This window comes from Myiozetetes cayanensis, unplaced genomic scaffold, assembly GCF_022539395.1.
Source record: "Myiozetetes cayanensis isolate MyiCay16 unplaced genomic scaffold, myiCay2020 scf6-25, whole genome shotgun sequence".
Classification (NCBI taxonomy): domain Eukaryota; kingdom Metazoa; phylum Chordata; class Aves; order Passeriformes; family Tyrannidae; genus Myiozetetes; species Myiozetetes cayanensis.
In genome coordinates, this window is record NW_026087853.1 from 25,596,007 (window position 1) to 25,618,516 (window position 22,510).

Sequence of the window (22,510 nt, forward strand, 5' to 3'; positions counted from 1 at the left end):
AGAGCACGCTTATTTTTAACTGACTTATCTACTTATTCATGCATTCCATTTATTTTTGTAATTGTCAAGTAATTGACATAATTTGTCACTGTATGTCAGTTGACAAAAAAGCTGATGCATGATCATCGCATCACACAGAAGCTGTGGATGGGTAGGGATGGAAGGGACCACTGGAGGTCATCTAGTCCAACCTCCCTGCTTAAGTAGAGTCCCTTAGAGCATGTTACTAAGGATTCTGTCCAGATGGTTTTTGAATATCTCCAGAGAGGGAGACTCTACAACTTCTCTGGGCAGCCTCTTCCAGTGCTCAGTCAACCACAGAGTAAAGAAGTTCCTCCTCATATTCAGGTGGAACTTCCTGTACATCAATTTCTGCCCACTACCTCTCTTCCTATTGCTCAGCAGCAACAAGAGGAGCCTCGCTCCTTCCTCTTGACACCCTCCCTTCAGATGTCTATATACATTGATAAGATCCCCTCTCAGTCTTCTCTCCAGTTTAAATAGGCCCAGCTCCCTCATAAGCCTTTCCTCATAAGTGACAGGCTCCAGTACCCTAATCTTCTTCATAGCCCTTTGTGGTCTAGCTCCAGGAGCTACATGGCTCTTTTGTACTGAAGAGTCCAGAACTGGACACAGCAGTCCAGGGCAGACTGCATTAGCAAACACTATGTTAATTGTTTTTTTAATCCTTAGGACATATGATAGATAGAGACAGAACTAACAGTTCTACAATAACAATAACAACTACAATAACAATGATGTTTCCCTTTCTTTTTCAACCCCGGGTTCTTAGTCCTCACAAAAAGAAAGGTGTGCCTACAGAGCACATTGGTACTCACCCTTGTGGTGGACTGGTGTTCAGGAAATTATAAGTGCTGAAACAGCCTGTAATTCCAGTGTATAGAAAATATCACCTATATTCAATGCACCATTAAAGTTTGCATTAGATGCTCTGAGTTACAAAGCATAAGGTGAAATCTCACCAAGCCTTAGCTATTGTCAATTTGCACCTAAGTGAAAAACAGGGAGGTCGAAAAAGCAGCTGATAAGCAGCAATGTAGAAGGTCTACCTTAGGATGAAAATGATCCCTCTAATATATTTTTTTCCCTGCAGTGTCTTCACAGACAGACTTCAGAACAAGGCTAGGTGCCTCTCATCCAGACAAATGACTAAGGATCCCTCCACACTCAAGTACCAGACTGTGTCTTATGTCACCCTCCTAGCAAACAGTGCCACCTCAAAACCTGTGAAGTGTAACTGACCAGGAAGACAAACAGAATTCTGGAGGATAAAGACACGGAATAACGAGATCTGCTGACTGACAAGCACTGAACACTCTCGGCAAGAAAACACACGCAGGCCTCAATGCAGCTGTAGAGGGTCTGATCTGAACACACCACTCGTGCTTTTTGTAGCTTTTGCCACCTTTTCTACTGCATTAATTTCAAACTTCTAGGTGAGGCTTTCCAGTTATAAATAGCCTGGTTAACCTGAATCTTCTCTACAGTGGATCTCTTCAGAGTCACTCTGACCTTCCGTTATATTTCTTTTTACTTCATAGATAAAATGTGCCTGCAATTACAGATACACTTAGCACTTTAAGATGCAGAAAAAGGTCTTGCAAGAACAAAGACTTTTGTCTTTCCTATAATTTCAGCTGGCAATGATAACAGATAAACTAACATTAGAAAACTGGTCATCTCCTTGGATAAACCTTGTAAAGAAGTTCCTTTAGCTTTTGTGTGTGACATCTCTTCACACTAGTGATTTAAAAGAACCACTAGTGTGATTTTCCATTACAGGGTCCTCACTTCACACTCATTATATAGCTCAGAACTGTCCCTAGGGTTGGATCCTCCAGCTTGCTGTGTTACACCCCCAGCGTGCTCACTACTTTCTTCTTGGAGGAGTCACTGAACACCTGTTCAGACAGTGCATGTTTCCAACATGTCCTCTCCTGTCCAAGAACTGGCAAGTAATTGGAGATAAGGACACTACTACTGACTTGTCCACGAAAAGACAACAGAAATCTCAGAGCGAGATTCTTCTTCCTGCTAAGTCAAATTGTCAGTGAAACCAATGAGCAGAGGAATATCACAAGCTGGATAAAGCTGTCACCCTAAAGCTAAACTGCCCTCATCTCAACTGACTAATAAGTATTATAACATCCATTTCACACCAGACCACATGGAGAAAGATATGGAAAGACAACTTTTACTGTGTTAAAATGTTTTGTTTTGGTCATGGTAAACTGAATACATATGTCCCACTAATGCAATTTACAATGAAATATTTATTTAGTGACGTGAGAACACTGAAAACATTTACAATAACATCTGTGAACAAACACTATGTGCAAAGTACAGGCGTAAAATAAAAAGCTACTCCCTCACAGACACTGCCACTTCATACTTTTCCTTAGCCATCGGAATGAGCATTTTCTGCTCTACTCCCTTCCACCTCCTGCTTTCAAGGGCATCTACCAATCATGCCCAAATTATTGTGAGAATTGTACTATGCAAGAGCAAAGCCCAAACTTATAGACTATGATTTTTTTAAAAAATGAGAGGTCCTAATCCAAAGAAGAGAACTGTGTAAAAGAGTAATTCTACTGCAGGAAAAAAGGTAACAGTGAGACTACTTCAATCAGCTCCCCAAACCATTCTGTTCTTTACCTTTTTCCTCTTGAGGTGGGGATGGTAAGGAGCAGATTTGAACATTTATTTTTTTCAGAAGAAATAGCTAGAGGAGAGAAGGCAGTAGTATTATTCATATGAACTTCTCTCAGCTTTAGGAACTGTTAGCTGAACACTTGGCTCATTTGTTCTTCCTACTCAGACTGATTGGTCTTAAAAAACGAGGCAATGGCAGCTAACCTAGTACTTAACATACACTTAGCCACTGTTGCCAGACCTCAGAGAGCCCCAGTTTTCAAAGCTTCAGAGCTTTGTTCCTCAATACCTGGAAACTAATTTTCAGGAATGACAAAATTTAAAGAACTTGCACTGAATACACTATCATTTCATCTTCCACAGGCAACATGTGTTACATCAATTCTATGAGCCAGGAGATAAATTTATATTGAAAGAGTATGAGGTGCTAATGTGTAAACTCATACTGTATTTTGGTCTCTAAATTAAGTTTACAGCATCTACTGAGTCTGGCAGTTCATAATGAAGTATCAAGAGTGTCCAAAGCTAAGATAACCCTGACAATAATTTGCATTTGTCAAGTACATTTATTTTGACAACAGAAGTAAACTATTTCAGCATACAAATTATATTTGGATGAATACAAAGAATCGTTTTAAAATCCCCACTGGTGTGGCTTAAGTTTTCTTGGCTTTTCAATGTATCCTAAACCTACCCGCCTTTCCTTTCCTGCAGCTATTTAAAATATCAAAATACAGCACAAAACAAAGAGGAAATCTACATCAAAATCTGGAACTAAAAATATTTGCCATTCAAAATTAGATCAAGTAAAATTTACTATTACCCAGATGGCTTCCATAAAATAGCTTCAAAAATTTACTGCAGAAACTAATTATGCACTTTCACTACAGAAGAAGAAAGCAAGCTCAGAAATGGAGAAAAACATTGTATATTACTGTTAAACTAAAAGGAAAGAAGATCAGATGCCTTGCAACTGTGATTTGCATCAAAGTAAAAGATATGCAACAAGGAGCAAACAAACACACAAAGAGCAATGACAGAAGACAGATACACCTCTAATCTTAAACTGTATGCTACACACAACTTGTACTGCAGCACTGGGCTTTTTTTGATCATTTCTCTTTGGCAAAGACAAGAGAATAGCACCATACCTAATCAGCTTTCAATTTCAGGTAATTTAAAAAGACACCTTTAGTTAAATTACAAGTCCTTTTCATGCTAAATCACACATAGTTGTATAAAACATCTACAGGGTTTTTTAAAAGCTGATTTGAAATTCTCATTTTACAGTTTTTAATGTTCATTTCTGAAGAGACTGTCTAGTCATGACCTGGAACTCCCTGTTTTTGTACATTATTACATGTTGAGGAAGAATCTGGTTCTCCTGAGTTCTCACACTGCTATAAAATAGCACAAGGCTACACCCTGGTCTGTGTGACACTGACATAAATATGAGTAAATAGTTTGGTTCACCAGTTTGGTGCATCACATTACATAAAGAATTTAAAAATGCCAAATGTCTTCAAATTGGTGGCATCCCTCTGCTCTTTCCTGTTCAGTGTGCATACTTGAATAGAAATAAGACTTCCAATGTTTAATCAGTAAAGACAAAAATATGTTTTTTTGTTTTATTTAAAATTATCTATCAAAACACTGCCATCAAAAGAAATACTATTAATTACAATTCTTTGAAAATTCATATTTGAAGTAACAAAAACTCCTTTAATAAATCTTTCAGCCTTACCTGAAAAAGCCATTCAGAAAGACTGCACCATTTATAGGACAAGGCAATAAAAAAATGGTAGGAACTCTGAATGCTGATTTTAAATCTGAAAGGTGACCAAAGTAATCCCCTATATGACTAGCAATGGTAATGCTTCTGCTTTTGTGGAACTTGAGAGAAACATCAAATGGCATTCACTTTGCTTTCATTTTGCTTATCCTGACTAATTGTCTTTTTTATTCTTATTAACAACCTTTTTAGAGTTTATTATTGTCAGATTATAACAATATATGTTTTGTATGGAAAATAAAAATTCCAAAGGTGGAAAAATTAGGAGCACTAAAATAAAGCCTGAAGCCTTTTAACTTTAGGTCCCCTCTATAAACCCAGTTCAGTTCAACGCTCATTACTGTAATTATTAAAAGATTGCTCAGTAAGATGTGAAATTATTTGCTTGTCTCAGTCAGCTTTCCCTCTGGACAAGTGTAGACTTCTAATGGTTTTTCACTGCCATGGCATCTCAATATCCAAAGAAAAGAGTGATATTACAAACTCTAGCAAATGAAACAATTCCAATATTAACCTGGAATTGGTTCTGTCAGTCGTAACAATGTCAGCCTCCAAAGCTGTCAAGCTGTCACACTTCACCAACAGTAGACCTCACTTTAAACTTTATAAAGAAAGGGCAGTAGACACCCTAATTGATTTAACAGTCAGACCCCACAATGCAGCTTCTCCAGGCAGAAACACTTGTGAAGGGCTGAGACTGCCTCCTGAACAGAGATGCTATTGCTGCTCCTCACACAGCCCTTGCATTCTGTGTATGATAAATGATAAACTTGTCTTCAGGGAGGCTAATCCTCCATCTCTAGTGATATTAATTTTATTTATGGCTCCTCTATCTAAATAACCAAACAAATATACACACTTAGACGTCTCTTATTCTTCGTAATTAGTTCACACACTATCTTGACATCAAACATCATAATGTCATCTGAAACTCTCTGTTTTTAAAATGTTTGAAAAGCTGGAAAACATGTAAGGATGTTTCTAACTGTTCCAAGCATGCATGTTCCATACATGACAAAGAACCTGTTTCTGGGAGTTTTGTTCATGCAAAAGATGAAACAACAACAAAGTAATATTAAATGTAAATTAAGTAACAATGGGCATAAACAAAGCCTTTTTCTCCATAATGACCCTAGAATTTCTATTTGGAAAGCAAATATGCACCTGAGGAAAGCAGTGGTGGTTGCACAAAGTATGTATCACATCTTCACATTCTCATATCATTTCATATCTACTAGTTTGTTGAAGAACAAGTGCAACATGAGCAAAGTTACAATTAAAGAATAATATGCTAAGGAAGATGGATTTTCTTGTAAGGTGACTAAGACTAATAAAATCAAAAGCAAAAATCACAGCAGTTTTCGTTTTTATCTTCTTTCAAAGAAGGAAAAGTACCCACACAAAACTTTCATGCCAATCAAAGTTGTATGAGGCTGATATTCTCTTTAATGATAACTGGAATTATAAGACATATCTTCTTGTGTTGCTTTTACCAGTGAGGTATTGCTCTAGTCTCTTTTTGAGTTTCTCCTATTGTCAGATGTTGTGATGCTACAGTTTTTCATCCCCCAACTGGCCCAACCCACCTCAAACAAAGCATCTTTACCAGTACTTTTTCTCATACTCATTACTCACAGAAAAATCTGTAAGTGACTGGCAAAAATATGTGTGCAGGTTTTGTAAATTTATTCAGATGAAAAATAAAAATATTCTACACTGCCTATCCCTAGGAAGTACAGATAAATAATGAAGAAACCACAATGCAAATACTGTATCTCACATATGCATGCATGCAAATCAAAGAACAACTTTCATGCAAATTAGATAATGCCCTTCTAAATTTACTTAACTAAGATATATATGTTGCCTCTGAGGAAAAACAGAAAAATTATTCCACTAATACCATGACTGTCCAAGGCATCTTCAAAGCATAAAGAAAGAAAGAAGAAGAAAACTGGAGAGGGAACAGAACGGCACAACACCAAATTATTTTCTGTAACAAAGTAAAAGACAACACAGAGCTTAGAAAATATGAATTGCAAATGGAGTCCCCAAGCCAGAAGAATTCTGTGGACTGCTACAAAGATATGATCATCAAGATCTGTAACACCATCTTCCATACCCTTGAAAGGAACAAGGTTGAAGAAAATAAAAACATGCTAAACAACGCTAGGGACTGTCAAAGAGACAGAAACCAAGTAACAAGAGCGAAAGAAGAAAGCACAGTTCAAGCAGTAATACACAAAAAGAAGCCCTCCCAACAAGGGTGAAAAATAGCCATAATAAACAACAGAGAAAATTCTCCACAAATCACAAATTCACTGAATCAGTAAGAACACGCGGAATTACAAATCTTATCACTCCTTGTCTGATGTATTTGTCTTCATCAAAAGCAGAATAAATTTATTTTTTTTTAAACTGCAAAAGACTAACGGGAAAGACAAACATAAAGTGATACTATCACTCCTAATTTTATAAAGTTAGGATTGACAAAGTAAATAGTTGAACTGAACAACTTCAGAGACAATGTGAAGCCATTTCAGAACTCAAATCAAAATGCTGTCTTCAGTTAGGAAGTTTTAAAAGCCCATATTTGTCCAAATAAACTCTAAAAAAAGCTAAAAACTATGTCAGGAAGCTCTAGTGAAGAGTTTAAAGGGAGACATGGGCAAGAATATATCCCCCTTTATGGCACAGCAAGAAAATCTGAATTGCTTGTAGTTGCTTTAAACCTGTTTTCCCTTTTTTAAATCAACATCTTGTCTACTTTGACTTGCCTCAAAACCTGATTTAACAGGTATGAATACCACAGGTTTCTGACAATCATATGGACAACTAAAGAAAATACAGCATAAAAAGACTCTTAAGTCTTCACTTTGTTACACCTACATGAGAATGCGGACATTGCTGTACTTAGCAACAAAATTCAACATTTTAAAAAATTGTTTTGCTTTTGTTAGTATCTATTGTGTTCTATGAAGATGCAAGTATTATGAAAAAAAAATTAAAGGTTCCATTTACTGATGTAGTGTATCAGTCAGAAAGATCTTATGACCTTCCAAAATCAGACATCAGCAAAATTCAGAAGTAGTACGTGATTAAAGCAATTTCCATCACCTTTCTATCCCAGAGGACCCAGTGCACCACCACAACCACTTACACTCCTAAAAGCAGTGTGGAGCTCTGCGGGGAAAGAGCACAACAACCCCTTGAAAATCAATAGTCTAATGATGTTTTCTACGTTAAATCAGGACATTTAAGTGCACCGTAGTAAACAGAAATTATCAGTACCTACCATACTTTAAAAGAAACCAAACAACATAATTCCCAAAGATAAATCCACAACTCTTCAATTTCATAATTTTACATGATTTGATGAAATTCTACCTCACCCAAAACTTCTGTACCACTGTCATGGTTCATCTCACTGCTTAAAACACCAGGACTAAAAAGCCCTCCTGCTTTCTACTCACACATGCAACCTACGAAGCACTGTATTTAAGAAAATGGGTATGAATCATAGTTTGCTTTTTATCATATGCTCCAGGTCATAGATAAGCTGAGGCACTAGAAGCCTCCTCTTTTACTTCATCTGGGAAAAATTCATTGAATTCTTCATCACAACTCTGTTGATATGCTCCCTTCTACCACTCAACACAATCACAGGCAGTAGAGAGAACCTCCCGTGACTATTAACCATTTCAGTGCAATAATGTTATGGCTGAGTTAGCATGTGTCTGAACATTTGAGTTTTATATGTCCCAAGATTTGCGTTTTTCTGAACTTGACATCATGGAAGATCATGAGATACCACCACACAGCCTTGATGTTAAATTTAACTACTTGTTAAAAAATCTGTCTTCTAGATTTATGAGTAACTGTGGTAATGATGTTTGACTGACTGAAGCTGAGACATGCCTGTGTTAAGGAAAAAGCTACAAGGTACTGCCTGACTGATAAAGGACTCCTTTCAATTCTGCAGACGTCAATGTCCCGTTAATGGTTTTGCTCTGAAAGCTGGATGTATGTCCCAAAACCCATTAGCTCTAGTCCCCTTATAGATAGCCCTGTCTTTTACCTATAGCTCTAGCTAACTCTTTAAACCTATCCTATGAAGCTTTAGAGATATGTAATTCTTTATCATTTGAACTTACAGACATTCTGGTAAGAGTTCTACATGCAAGTGAAACAGTTTAGAATTTAAGGTTTAGTGGTTTCACCTCAGTGTGTTACTGACACCACAGTGCAGAGATAAACCAGTGTTGGAGGGAAACAGGGCCTGTGCCAGTCAGGAAAGAATGAGAGCAGCAAAAGATGCTTACGTTTTAGGTTTGTACTGACATATTTGTCTGATACCATTAAAACTGGAGCAAGCGGTCCTACTGATGCCTTTTTAACTCACATTCACAAAATTTTGGGTTAGGAAAGGTCTCTGGAGTTCTTCTACTGGCAACACTAGATAGGGCCAGCTAGGGATTTGTCTAGTATGATCTGGACAACTGGCCAGAATGGAGATCCCATGGACTCCCCTCCTGGGAGTAATTATTAAATTGTTCCTGAGACTGTAAGGATTGCTCTCTCTCTTCTACCACTGAGTTCCTAACATTGTTTATGTTTGCTATTGACAAATGCTTCTGTTGAAGTATGTCGGACAGGTAATAAACCATTACAGTCTATCAGACCTCATGAGATGCTCAAGCATTCTGTCAGAAGCAGTATTTCTAAGTCCTGCTGAAACCAATGAGATTAGAGGGCAGCCTACATATGGCAAGTTTGATTTGCTGAAGTTTAAATCCCCTCCAAGAAGTCAAATTCATAATGCAAGAGGAAAAAGAATGCATTAGTGTATTACAGTGCTGAATAGTTTATCTCAATAAATGTTGTGAATTTACAGCTTCTAACTGAAAAGCAATCATAAAGACAAACTATTTTGCTGAATTAGCTTTACTTTGTAGTAGGTACAGACAAAGAAAATTTTCTACTACAAAACTTACCAGGTTTTGGCATGACTGTTTGTCCTTCAAGAGCTATACTTGACTTCTCAATCTTTTCAAAACTTAGCTTAAAAGAAAGTAACACAACCATAATGCTAACACATTAAAAATCACTGACACATCACCACACAACTGACAAAACAATTTTTTAGCATGCTACAAAAAAGTTTAAAAGAATTTCTGACTGGTATTTTAAAATAAGATTTTTTTAAAGCTACTGATGCCTCAGAGCTTTTAGGATTTTCTTTAGCTTTTTGTAGATTTTAGAAGTAGTTGTGTAGTAAATGTAGATTTTAATGTAGCTGTATAGTATGCCACCCTTTAGCACAGTAGTTTGCATTTACCCAACCCTACTACCCCATTTCATATCAAACCCCTCTACATTCCTTTAGTGTTTAGTCTTCTTTTCGAGGTAGAATTGTAGAAAACCATCTCTGTTTAAGAACATCATACCCTAGGCCTGAACAACAAGATACCACGACAGATAAAAGCAACCTTCAAGCCTAGAACTTTGGAGGAGTTCCAAGGACTGTACATGCTGTAAAGAAGATGAAGATGAGGAAGATCCCAAAGAGCCCAGACCCAGTTCCTGAAGGGGTGTGTTGGGGGCAGAACTAAGCAGAACCAGGGGGATCATAAATCTGGGATTGGATGGACCTTATTATAAAGTCATGGAACCACTGCCTGGGTGTGCGTGCGTCATGTGTATTCCCTGGGCCTGATTAAATGACCTGCTCTTTTTATCTGATCTTATACACTAAAATGGCCTGGAGTCTTTTTCTCCACAGTCTCTTTACATTACACTACCAAACTTAACTAACTTCAAATCTCTGAAACAGTCAAGCAACACACATACCTGTAATTGGAATATTCTGTGATACTGAGAGCTGCACATCTCCAGTCCCAGGTGGCATGTCAATTACTAAATAGTCCAGTTGACCCCAGTCAACCTAGAAGACAACAATAAAAATGTATATGAAGATTTAGGTGTTTTTCTTTAAGGCATTTTGTGTTTTAGTGCAGTCCTTGTTTCCTCTAATGTACAAAAAGTGAGCCCAGGACACCTCAAAAAAACCCAGTACTCCAATGCCCTCTTAGGCACCCTTTCAGCTCAGGATCAAACAGGAACGTGCCAAACTAGAGCACTGTATTTTACACGTTCCTTCAAGTGTCATTTCAACAGCAAAAAAACCATCAACATTTTGCCAGTCCCCTAGTTATTATCATGGAGTACTAGACCCTGTCAGGGCAACACTCATTCCTTTTCGTTCAGTTCTTGTATGATGGATGATCCTCTAGGGAAGCACATGCGATGTGAAATCCAGATCACTAACCCAGCGTGCACTCCAGTGAGAAATGGAATTTTTCAAGGCAGACTAATGAAGATGGAAGATTTCAGAGCACTTACAAGAAAAGGGGGATGGGGAAGGTTAGTTGCCAATTCTAACTTTAAATGTCTAAATTAGGGACTCTTAGGCACACCTCCCTTTCCTCATTTTCTATACAAAGGCTCCAGGAACACTAAATGGTGCCTAAGACAGTCACACTAAACAGGAAATGCCACTTATGTCAACCATGGCAAATACTGCACTTTATTTTTTCACATTTAATACTGATCTAGGTCATTTATATTATCTATATTTTGTCAACAAAAATTACATATGCCCGGCAGATTTCTAAAAGCAATTAGAATTCATAATTATTTTGAGACTACATAACCCTAAAGAAAGATTACGTATATGTGCAAAAATATACATACTGAAACAATCATGGGATAGAGAAGTCAGTTCATCTAAATAAAAGTCCGTCTTTTACTCTGGTTTTTCTTAACCAATCTTGTATGCTTATAATGTCAGATAAATGCCAGTACTTATGAATGCCTCCTTTTCCAGTAAAAATTACTGTGTTCATCTGAAGGCATTATTCAAATTTCTATGTTTCTTAATTAAAAATAGACCATTATATAGACATTAAAAAGTAGTAGTTTACAACATTCCCTGAAGATTCACAACTAAACACACAGATGTTTTATAAGTAAACTTCATAAAACTCAATATGCAAACCCAGATCTTTCATAATAACCACAACTATTTTGAAACACTAGGTAGGTATAGACAGTTTTAGCTTTTAAAAAGGATTAAATCAAAGTACTTCCCCCCCCCCCATGCCTTCATGAAGGCTGGTCCTGGCATCTTTTGTTAAGTCCAAATTTACAAGTCCAGTAATCGTACACTCCTTCCTTACATGCTTCTATAGAATACAATGAGCAAACTGGATTTTTGTTTTCTGCCTTGCAGCAAGATGCAGTCTGGAAACACAACTATGAGTGGCAGAGCACTGCTATTATTCTGACACAGTTTCTAATAACTTCATCTGCCAAAAACACTTGGTTCTCAGATATATGCTTGGAAAAAAACCTTGGATGTTGATTATTTTTCATCCCTTTTCTCCATGAGCTCAAATTCAAGTCCTTTTAGGTACAGCACTGCCTCATAGAGAAGACAACCCAAATTCCATTCTTTAACAAAGGTAACTGGAATGAAAAATAAATACACTGGGTTTTTTCCCCCAAGCTATACTTACTGTCCCTAACTTTAAGCTAGCTCCTCTCATTAAATAAAGTGACTTTCTGGGCTTGGCCTAGAGCTTTTTTTTATCACTCTTAATAGACGTTTTGCTCCTCCAACCTCTTCAAGCATTAGTTTTCTCATAAGGTTCCGTGTGATCCTCCAAAATACCAAGCATTACAGTTTCCCAAAGAAAATATCTAGACCTATTCCGCTACTTTGTGCAACACTAATGCAGATGACCTCAAACACCAGTGCTCAAAGCTTTTCCTTTTTGTAACACAAATTACTGCTCAAAAAGTTATGAGTTTAGTGCACACAGTAGAACAGGAGAAAGGGTAAAGAAATCAGAGGACCCCAGAGCTTTCTGCCTCCAGCTTCCTTAATAAGTGACCCCATAACATCCAACATGTGCTTTCTGGATTGTCCTATGAGTAATGATTTTTAATAAAGTTATAAACCTTTGGAAACAGATGTTAATAATGGAATCTTCAGCACATGGTGAATCTCATGGCAAGTCTCATTGCTAGGCAACAGGAAAAATACTCTGTTAACACATAGTGCAATTAAATTATAATGCTTAATTTAATTTATGGCACTGCAAACATCTTAATTCACATATTTTCTTTAAATTCATGGAATGAAAAAAGAAATGAACTGTCTATCAAATGATAGATATTGTAATACTTATAAATTTCAGCACAGAAAAATGGAGAAGCTACACCACCATCCCAGCAGTAGAGAAGAGGATGTCTTGACATTGCGCAGAGTAAGAAGATGACAGGCTTTCATCACACAAGTTCAGAAAAGGCCCCAGTAAAGATGTCAAGGTGCACAAGAACTGAGTACATGAGAGAATTACCCTCTACAAACCTCTCTGAGTCATGCCACTGCTGTGGAGCTGTACTGGTGAAAGTCAGCACACTAGACTGGAAAACCATTCCTCATTAAAACTAACCTTGCTTGTTATTTTGGATGTAGTCAAGTAGTTATCCTCACAATTTCATTTTCTTCTTTTTCATTTGTAATTCAGGGCAAGAAGGAGAGCTGCACTACAACAATATAGCCATAATTTCTGGAAAGAACTGAGCTAGTGTTTTAGCCCACTACTGAGCAGTATCCTTTGGACATATGGATTTACTCAGGTTGGGAATTCTGCATGTCACCCCATTTCTCTCTGTGGATTTTCTCTTATTTGCTTCTACTCTGCAAGGAGTAGATGGCGAACACTGTGGAGTTCAGTTGCTCCTCCATTACTCTCCCATAGAAATAGAGCAGTATGAAAATCTTCTATTAAACAAATTATTTAATGTAATTTGGATAATTTGTTATAGAAGTGCACATTTCATTTAATGGGAAGTGAAATTCCAGGTCTGTTACTAATTTCAGCATAGGAGAAAAAAACAGGGGAAAGACATTTTAAATTAAACTTAGAACTGGAACATAAAACCAGAGGAGTGGCTTTTTGGAATCTACTATAGCCATTTATTCAACATTAGTAAAATGGAAAGTATAATCAGGCTGTGATATAAAACATTAATTCGAATGCAAATCCTGTTTACATACAACAAATTTACCAAATCAGAACCACTAGTCCTCACGTTCTCAATCAGTTCCAAGAAGTGAGTCTGTATGCAAATGCGGTAAATGAGCTCAGATTAACAGCACATTACAGTAAATGAGTTTGCTTTGCAAGCAATAGGTGGACAGCAGCTACAAAACCGTGCCTTGGAGCATCTGAAATCTGTCAACACCTTTGAATGTACAGAGCTGTTAATATCTTTGCCCCTCTAATGTATACAGTATGTAAAACATTTCAAACCATAGAAATGTAATTGCATTTTCCTTAAGTATAGCATTCATCTTTTTTAAAAAAGGTTCAACTTGACATTTATTGTTAAGCAATGTAATTAAGTGCCATGTGTTTCTGTGTATTTCCCCTTGCTCAGAAACACCATGAATTCTTCTATGTAAATTACTTTAATCAATCATTCTGTTTACATGACAATCCATAATCAAATGGATTTTGCATTTTGAGTAAGGGTTCCAAATAGCAAGTTAAACCCAAGGTAAAGCATAGAGATAGAGATGACATTTCTACTGAGAAATGAAGCCTGAGTATCCTCTGTGCATGAGGCAGAAATGATATAACACTAGCACAGAAGAGAAATTGCTACTTGTGACTTTGAAATAATACTGTTGTTTCATTGTTTAGTAAATAACAGAAAACATTATTTACTTGTTCTTATTAAGAGGAATACACGCAGAGTTTCAATCAAGCATTATGCAGGTGCAAACTTGGCAGCAGCCAGCCAAACTCAGAACAGAAAAGCGTCAAGAGCTACGCTGCAGGCAGCTTAAGGTCTGTTTCTGCCAGATCTGCCCTCCTAACTGCTTCATGTGCATATAAATGATTTAATAGTGCCAAACAGCTGAACAAATTAAAGGTAAGAAATTATGTACTTAAATGAAGATTTATATAACTGTTCACATGTATTTATTTGTTAAGATAAAACATTTCTTGAAAATAAAAAGCACATATTAAAAAAAAAACCCACAAATATGTATTTGAAAATATTTCCTTGGAAAATTACTAAAAGTTTCTGCTTAAAAATACATGGACATTGGGAACAAGTAACTAGCTTCACAAGGTAAGAAAACAGATAATTTAGGAATAGTACAATGACATATGGCATTTTAATCAAAGTTTTTTTATTTATTTTCACAAGTATTTGATAAAGAAAGAAGACATTCCCCAGACACAAACCAGAAAATTTTTAGCCCCTATAGAAACTTTCTCTCTAGTAGTATCATTACAGGATATGCCACAGTGTTTAACACAATTCGACACTTTCTGAACAAAGACAACTGCCCCTCTGACTTGTCTTCTGATGCTTAACTGATCTCAAAGAGTTCTGTTCAACTCAACAACTAAAACAGAAACTGGCTTCCTCCTCTTCCTCCCTGATGGTTTTTAATAATGTTAAGAACTGAAGGAAAATGCAGTAACCTGAAGTTTCTGTCTTCATTTGTATAACCCATGGAACTGAAAAACTGCCAGAAGACAATTCAGAGGTTATTCTCTGCAGGGTGTTCCAGGAGATGGAGAGAAGGCACTCAACACCAAGCTTCTTCAGAAAGCCCAGTCAACACCGTGTCAGGGAAGGGAAGATGAACATAGCTGTGGGGCAGTCTGGAACGTCCATAAGTCTGGGGAAAATCTCTGAGGATGACTGAAAAGGAATAGTTCTGATAGAAACTGTATCAGCTCTACCATGTATAAAAGGCTCTTCCACTAGGTTCAAGCTGTAACTACAAAGAGTTTTTGTGATTCCTGTGATTCTCATTTCCCAGGGTTTATTCTCTAAAAGATGACAGTTTGAGAGGCAAACTTCTATTATGCATTCAGTTTTGAGACTGATCATTGGTTCGCTGCTCTCTCTACCCTTGACCCACAGTCTGCACTACATAATTTGCAGAAACTTTTCTTCAGAAATACACCTTTTTTTTTCCCAGGTTCTACAATACAGAACTGTCTGTAGTTCAGCTACTGTGACAGAACATCAGGGAACCAAATCAGAAGTGGGCTAGCATCCCATCATCTAATTAAACCAATCACCAGGTTGATACAGCGATGTTACACATCAATTAAGCTACAGATTCTCTTTGAGTTCTCCTTACTAATACACAAAGGAAAAATCACTACTTAGCTATCAAACCCCAAGCCAACAACACATTTTTCAGGCAGTATTATCAGGACTCAATTTAAGCTCATAAAACTTATATTAAGTGTCTGATTCAGATTTTCCCTACAACAACAACAGAAGGAAATATTACAAGTGTTGGCTACAAATACCAAAAGGGAGAAGCATATTAAGTCCACTCTCTACATGTATTTCAGCCTGTGTTTCTAGAATGATATCAAAAGCTGATACATAATTTAAGACTGAATGCTTAAGTTATGCAATGGAAAGCAATGTTCCTAAATTTCTTCACAAGGTATTTAACTTCCTTAAGCTTTAGTTCATATTCTCATACAATTAAAAGAAATTATCAGTTCCTTATTGGGGCACCAACAGACTGTTATAGGTACCATTTCATGCCCACCATCGAGACACTGACTTTACATTAGAGCTTAAACTAAAAATCATTAGATTAAAAAGGTCAGAAAACTCTGTTTCTCAAACACAATGCACAACACTTTTTTGTACAGAAAAGGGAACTTCCAGAGAGGCCAGTCTAACGCCTTCTGAAAAAGGATTACCCAAGAAAATAAGATGATAGATGTTATTCAAGTCACTTAAAATGCTGCTGAAGGAAAGCCTCCAATATTACCATAAATAGTGCAAGAAAAACTGAAATAGAATCAATTATATGTAGACAACTGAACTGATGCCAAAAGACAGTAAATCTCAATACAGAAGATTGGTCTTCTCCTGGTAAGATGTTATCAGGTCTCAAAGTAAGTAGCCTTAGGGTGAAACATTAATTTTCAACAATAAAATGTTGGTTTTCCTTTTTTTTTTTTTAAATAACTTGTTTTTCACAAATATGTATAAGGATTCATCCTCAAAAATTTCTGTACATAAATTTACAAGCATATCCTCCTCAGTCATGGCATTCAAAACATTCTCCAAAACAATAAATTTCAACAAGAACTAACAATAATACTGCACAAAATACAGAACCTTTTAACTATACAGGAAGATTTGAGAGGATGACAGAGTGTGAACAAAGAATGTAAACAGGAGCACATGTGAGAGCCAGTAGAGCAGATTCACGACCATGGGAACTCCAATTGTAAAGTTGGTATATGTTCTCTATTCACAATAACAAAAAAATTGGTTTTAGGTCAGAAAGGAGCGAGAAAAATTGGATATACATTGTCCTTACAAAGAGTGGAACACAAAGTGCATTAAAGACACCAACAAGACGTAAAAATGAAAATAAATCAATTTTAAAATTGTACACATTTTGCAGTCACACACATACCAGCCACAATTTAAAGATGTGCTGAATGTCTTATTCCTAGAGTATTAACAGCATTTACTACAAATTAGACAACAGATAATCTGTGAAAGCATCACATATAGATTGCCAAAATATTTGCTATGCCTACAGAACCATGCTTTTGCATTCACCAGTGTCCTCAGTTATGAATCTGCAATAATGAAGTGTTACCTGTATTCTAAACCCAATTAAAATAATTTGCTGAATGTGCTGATACCATGAGTTTTAGGGACCTACAGTGATTACTGCCAAGCAAGGGACAGTCTTCATATTTTCATTCACTTCCTAGGCTTTTTATTTAGCTCCAGTTCTTATTTAATGATTTAATGGGTTTTACACAGAATAAGCTGAAAAAGTACTTTAAATAGGTATCCACTTTAGTTGCATAGTAAGAGCTGTATTCCAAAAGCAGCATTCTGCTAGGAGAACATAATCCTTCTTTTAAAAGATACTACTGATGGAGCAAAACACACTAAGAGGAGGAACATCTTCTGCAGCTTCATAAATTGTACAAAAAAGGAGGTTTTTTCTTTGTTAGGGAGGGGGAGGGGGGGAAAAAAAAACCACGACACCAATCTCTGGTACCTTAAGCACAATTACTTTACGTTTGTGTCAATCACTTGGGATGTGAGAAATAATCACTTTCTACAAAGAATACTGATACAAACCCTGCTGCTATTCTTGGATATCTGCAGTTATTTTCTGGGAGCAAAAGAGATATGGGAGGATAGTTTCAGTGAAGGATCAATCTGTCAACACCCAACAGTCAGAATGCAAGCTGTATGATTAAAAAGAAAAAAAAAACAACTCTGTGCAATCAGTTTAATATATATATAAATTCAATATTCATTTTAAAAATCTGTTTATACAATTATATTGATTGTTATATACTATGCAAAATTAGTGTGCAATGGTAAACAATGCATCAATGTTCAATCAATGTTCAGGGATGGAGAGGTTCCACTTTCGTTTTGATCAAAAAGATGAAAAAGAAAGGCTGAAAAATGGGAAAAAACCATACTCAAAAAGCATCTTTGGTGAGCTCCATCTGCACACTAAGAAGTGACCCTTTCTACTCAATCTCCATTGAGCAGAAAACTTCAACCCATTTGGGATCCACACACATTTGTGAGAAAAGAGCAAGTCATACAAGCCCAATTTAGCAGGTAGCTCTAAATGCACCTGCCACTGGTAACATTGAATCCAACACAAAGGTTAGAACTTGCAGCCACCAAAAAACGAAAGACTCAAACCAAAAACAAAATCACAAGCCTGTGGTTCTGCTGTTATAATTGCTGCTGTTTAATATCATAATTAGACATGAGAGAACCTATCTATGAATAGCAAGATGTGAGTTTTAATTTCCCAAGCAGGTGGTAACCATATAAGCAAGAATGCAAAAGCCACAGAAGCAATCAGGACCCTACATAAGGCCAGTAGGTGAGGTGTTCCCTTGGAAAGCTAAAACTTCAGATAACTGAATTTCCTGCAGAGATCTGATCATGTTCCCCCTCTACGTGTCTAGTTCTGGTCCCAGGACTCTTGTATCCCCAGCTGTAGTTCTGGTTCAGCTTATGACTGCCGTAAGTGATTTCAAGGCCGCCTTAAATGCTAAACTGAGAAAGTACCAAACTTTCAGCCCCCACGTCCAGGCTTCCAAGACTGTTATCGTGAATAGAGAAAAAGCCTGTGAAGTTAAACTGAAAGAAAGGTCTTAGCACCTAACAGAAGATGCTTAATTTCAGCTTTAAATCTCCACTACACACACTTGTCCAAATAAGGTCACATTTAGGTGCAGAGAAAAAGTAAGACACAGCCCATAGGATTTTCCTACATCTGTAGTACTGTTCACTTCCAGTTGATGAACCTACCACCACTGACTTACACCACTAATATCTAAACTTTTAACACTCCAAGATACAGCACCTATCTGCTACGGCACTGCCAAAGAGTCTGATGATACCTACAGAAGGGCAAAGTAACCCCCCAGTACAACTGGGAATGATAAATGATGTATTCTTACCACACAAGGTATGTAGTGGCTCCAGGCTAGGCTTTGGTTTAACTTTTCATTCCTGCAGGCAGGGCACCTACGTCTTAGGCACAGCAGACCAATGCCCATGTATGTCCCTTTTGCATCTAAGTAAGGTAAGAGAAAGTAAAAGAGTGGTATCAGGTGTCTTCTATTTTTTTAAAAAGTTGACATAAATAATGGAAGTTTCATCTAGAAAAGAAAACAAGCAGTGCCTGCTCTTTTCCTAGGTCCTCTACCACCAGTATTACTGTTTAGCAAACACTCCAGATCATGCTTAAGTCACCACTTTCTAAGAAAGAAGCTGGTGTCACTAAGGCACAAAATTCAGCTCTGTTGCAGAGAAACCTTAAACCTCAAAACAGTTTCCTTTAAAACCTCGAGGGGAAAAAAGAAAAGAAACAAGAGAAAAGAATAAGAAGAAAAACAAATCTAGCCCCAGCACAGCCATTTTGAGACATCATGAGTTCTTTGCCATTTCTTCCCGCCTAGTCAATGAACCCAGCCAAACAGTTGCATGTTTTGCATTTGTTTTGTTTTATGCAAAGGAGGGCATACACATGCATACCTGTGTAATCTATGCAAGAGATGAGACAGGAAGCAGAGTAAAGAAAACACTCACAAATCAAAGCCTGTTCCCACAGCAGCAGTAACTGCACAGTCATAGCCATGACAGCTGAGGGACCAGTCCAAGAAAAGTTTGCTGTAAATATATTCTCACTATGTTCTTAGGCCTTTTTTTTTTTGCCTTTTTATTAATCCTCAAAGACAGTTAAAATACATTTATTGTAAACGCTTCCAGTACAGCAGTAAGATGTTGGCTAATGGGTTTGTGTTTTTCTGACTTTCCTAACACTTTATTTTATGATTGTCAATTCCTTTCAGAGACTATAATAATCCCTTTTCATATCAGCGCTAACGCAAGCCAATAAAGCAACAGGGATCCATACAGATCCTGCTTCATTAAAGGAAAAAAGACAAGATAAGAGGTTCTGTAGCTTGAAACAGCTCGAAACAAAAAGAATCAAGACCATATTCGTTCAGTCACACCTACCTCAAAATATACAGGAACACTCAAGCCAAAGGGTGACAATAGGAATACTCTAACTGGGGGGCAGAGGGGCGGAAAGAAGGAGCTTCTTATCATCTCCCACACATCTGGATGCGGTACATCTCTGCATCCATGTTTAGCTTCTGATCTCCAGGAAGTACATCATTTCCTTTAAACATGTACATGGTGATTGGGACTGGTTAAGGCTGCTCTCTCTGGACCAACAGGATCGTTCAAGGTGATTATTAGCATTTTAGCAAATTAGTGATGATTATAAAAATTCCTGTAACAGGTTTTTCTAAACACCAACATCGCAGCTGAAGCACGGTGTAGAAATTAAGAGTAAGATTTCCATTGATTTCAGTGAGTCCTGAAGGAGAAGAAACTAATTTATTTGTCCTTTAGTCTTAGCAAAATAAATATAACAAAAAATGAGTATAAGAATTTTTAAAACATTCTTTCATAAGGTATGAGTAGGTCCTCTGCTTATCTTGCTCTTGAAACAGTTTCCTCAATTTCACCTATAAAACAAGGGATGAAAATTGACCTTCCTTGTTTAAAATGAAAGCTTATTAAAGACTTGAGAAAAAAAAATCTCACAAGTATTCAGAGTTATTATTTACCATCTGCCAGCTGTAGATGCAGTCTTAGCAGCATATTAAAGTTAGCACTGAAGGTTCAGTGATTTTCCTCTTTTCAAAATATCTCCAATACAAATACATAATACTTAGGTGTAGGGATGAAATGTCTGGATCTTTTAATTCTTGTACTTTGGATCACAACAATAAAAATGGAAAAGCATTCCAACTCCCTATGATGCAACTGCTCTCATTGTTCTGAAGAACAGTGATGTCTCAACATTCCCCCCCCCCTTAACTGTAAGGTGGCAGACTTTAGCCTGAACTAACAAACTCTATGTCCATCTCAGGCTAAGGCAACTCATAACAGATGAAATAAACAGTAGAAATATTTCTGTAATTGCTGAAATGCTGGCAAATTTTTCACTGTGTGACACCTGGTGAGACTACTGTATTTCAGAATTATGCACTGCAAATATAAACACAGCTTTGTAGTTTATAAGCACAGCTTTGTTTAGCTCAATGAAATGCAAACTGCAAATAACCTGCTACTGACTATCTGCCTCAATTCCTCAATTACTTGCAGATTGGGTAAATATATGAATATTGTAAAACACATCAATTTGGAAATTAGTAAATATCCTAAGATGGAACACGTTGCCAAAACACAAAATATAAAAAAAGGAGAACAATATTAATCTGCATTAAGCATATACACTTCTGGTACATATACTCTGTGGATACACAAATGAGTGTCTGCAGACTCTTCAATGTGTACTAAAAGACTAACAGATTAAAAAAGTTTGAAAAACAAAGTTATTCATGTTTCTGACCCCCTTCGCTACAATTTCCCACTGCAGCATCTCACTACTTTCCTGTCTTGAGAATTTAGTGTCATAATTAATTTGGCAAGTTAAATGCCTTCAGTGTTAATCTCTTGATAGAGCACCCTTCCTACACCAGAAAGCGTTAAAATCCATACTAAAAAAAATAATCATCTCGATTCACTGCAGAGCGCTTTCTTCCCTTGCTCTTTACATTTACAATGAGAATAATTTTCAGCATTGATTCACTATTACTATTCTGGGCATCCTTTCAATTCATGTAAAATATAGTTACAAAAAATCAGAGCCATCAACTTGTTATTGTTGTCTTTCTCCTGATCCAGTATGTGCCATTCTCAACTAAATCCCATTTCGCTACTCCCTCTCATCCACCAGTACACTCTCTCACTAATTTCATACTGCTGAGACACAGTTTTTTGCCTACAGTAATAATGCTTTCATCTTTGACATTTACCATGTAAGTGACAAAACACAGCAAAATTGGAACTTTCTGCTAATTTGCTAAAGAATGGATCTGAAGCATAACAAGTTTTTGCTATCCTTAAAATCCAAGGCTTCCACCTATTATCTTAAGACACTCCCAAAGAGTATGAAGGTAAATCCAGGAGAGAAAAATAATCCCTCAGATAGTACCACTGGGAATGAAAAGTGATGTATTCCCACCACTCCAGGTATGCAGTAGCTCCAGCCTAGGCTTTGGTTTAACTTTCCATTCCTGCAAGGTAGGGCACCTGCCTCTTAGGCACTGCAATATTCAGTGCAGCAATACCGATGTCCCCTTTTGCATCTAACCTACAGCAGCTAGAAAGAAAAAACAGACTCCTCTTAGGTCTCTCCTGTAGTCCATATTTTGAAATTTTCCATTTAAGGGAATACCACCAGTATTCCTGTTTAGAAAACACTTAAAAACATGCTAGCCTTCAAATTTATTTCTCCAGACTCCACTCCTGAAATCATTCCTGCTTGCC

General features: G+C 37.0%; 1 protein-coding gene across 1 annotated transcript in view; it reads right to left on the reverse strand.

Annotated features, from left to right (window-relative positions):
* NUBPL (NUBP iron-sulfur cluster assembly factor, mitochondrial) overlaps positions 1–22,510 on the reverse strand; it is an 83,303-nt gene that overhangs the window by 22,819 nt on the left and 37,974 nt on the right. Inside the window, exon 7 of the mRNA XM_050335780.1 lies at positions 10,316–10,409. Coding sequence (XP_050191737.1) covers positions 10,316–10,409 — 94 coding nt within the window. The remainder of the gene's footprint in view (positions 1–10,315; positions 10,410–22,510) is intronic.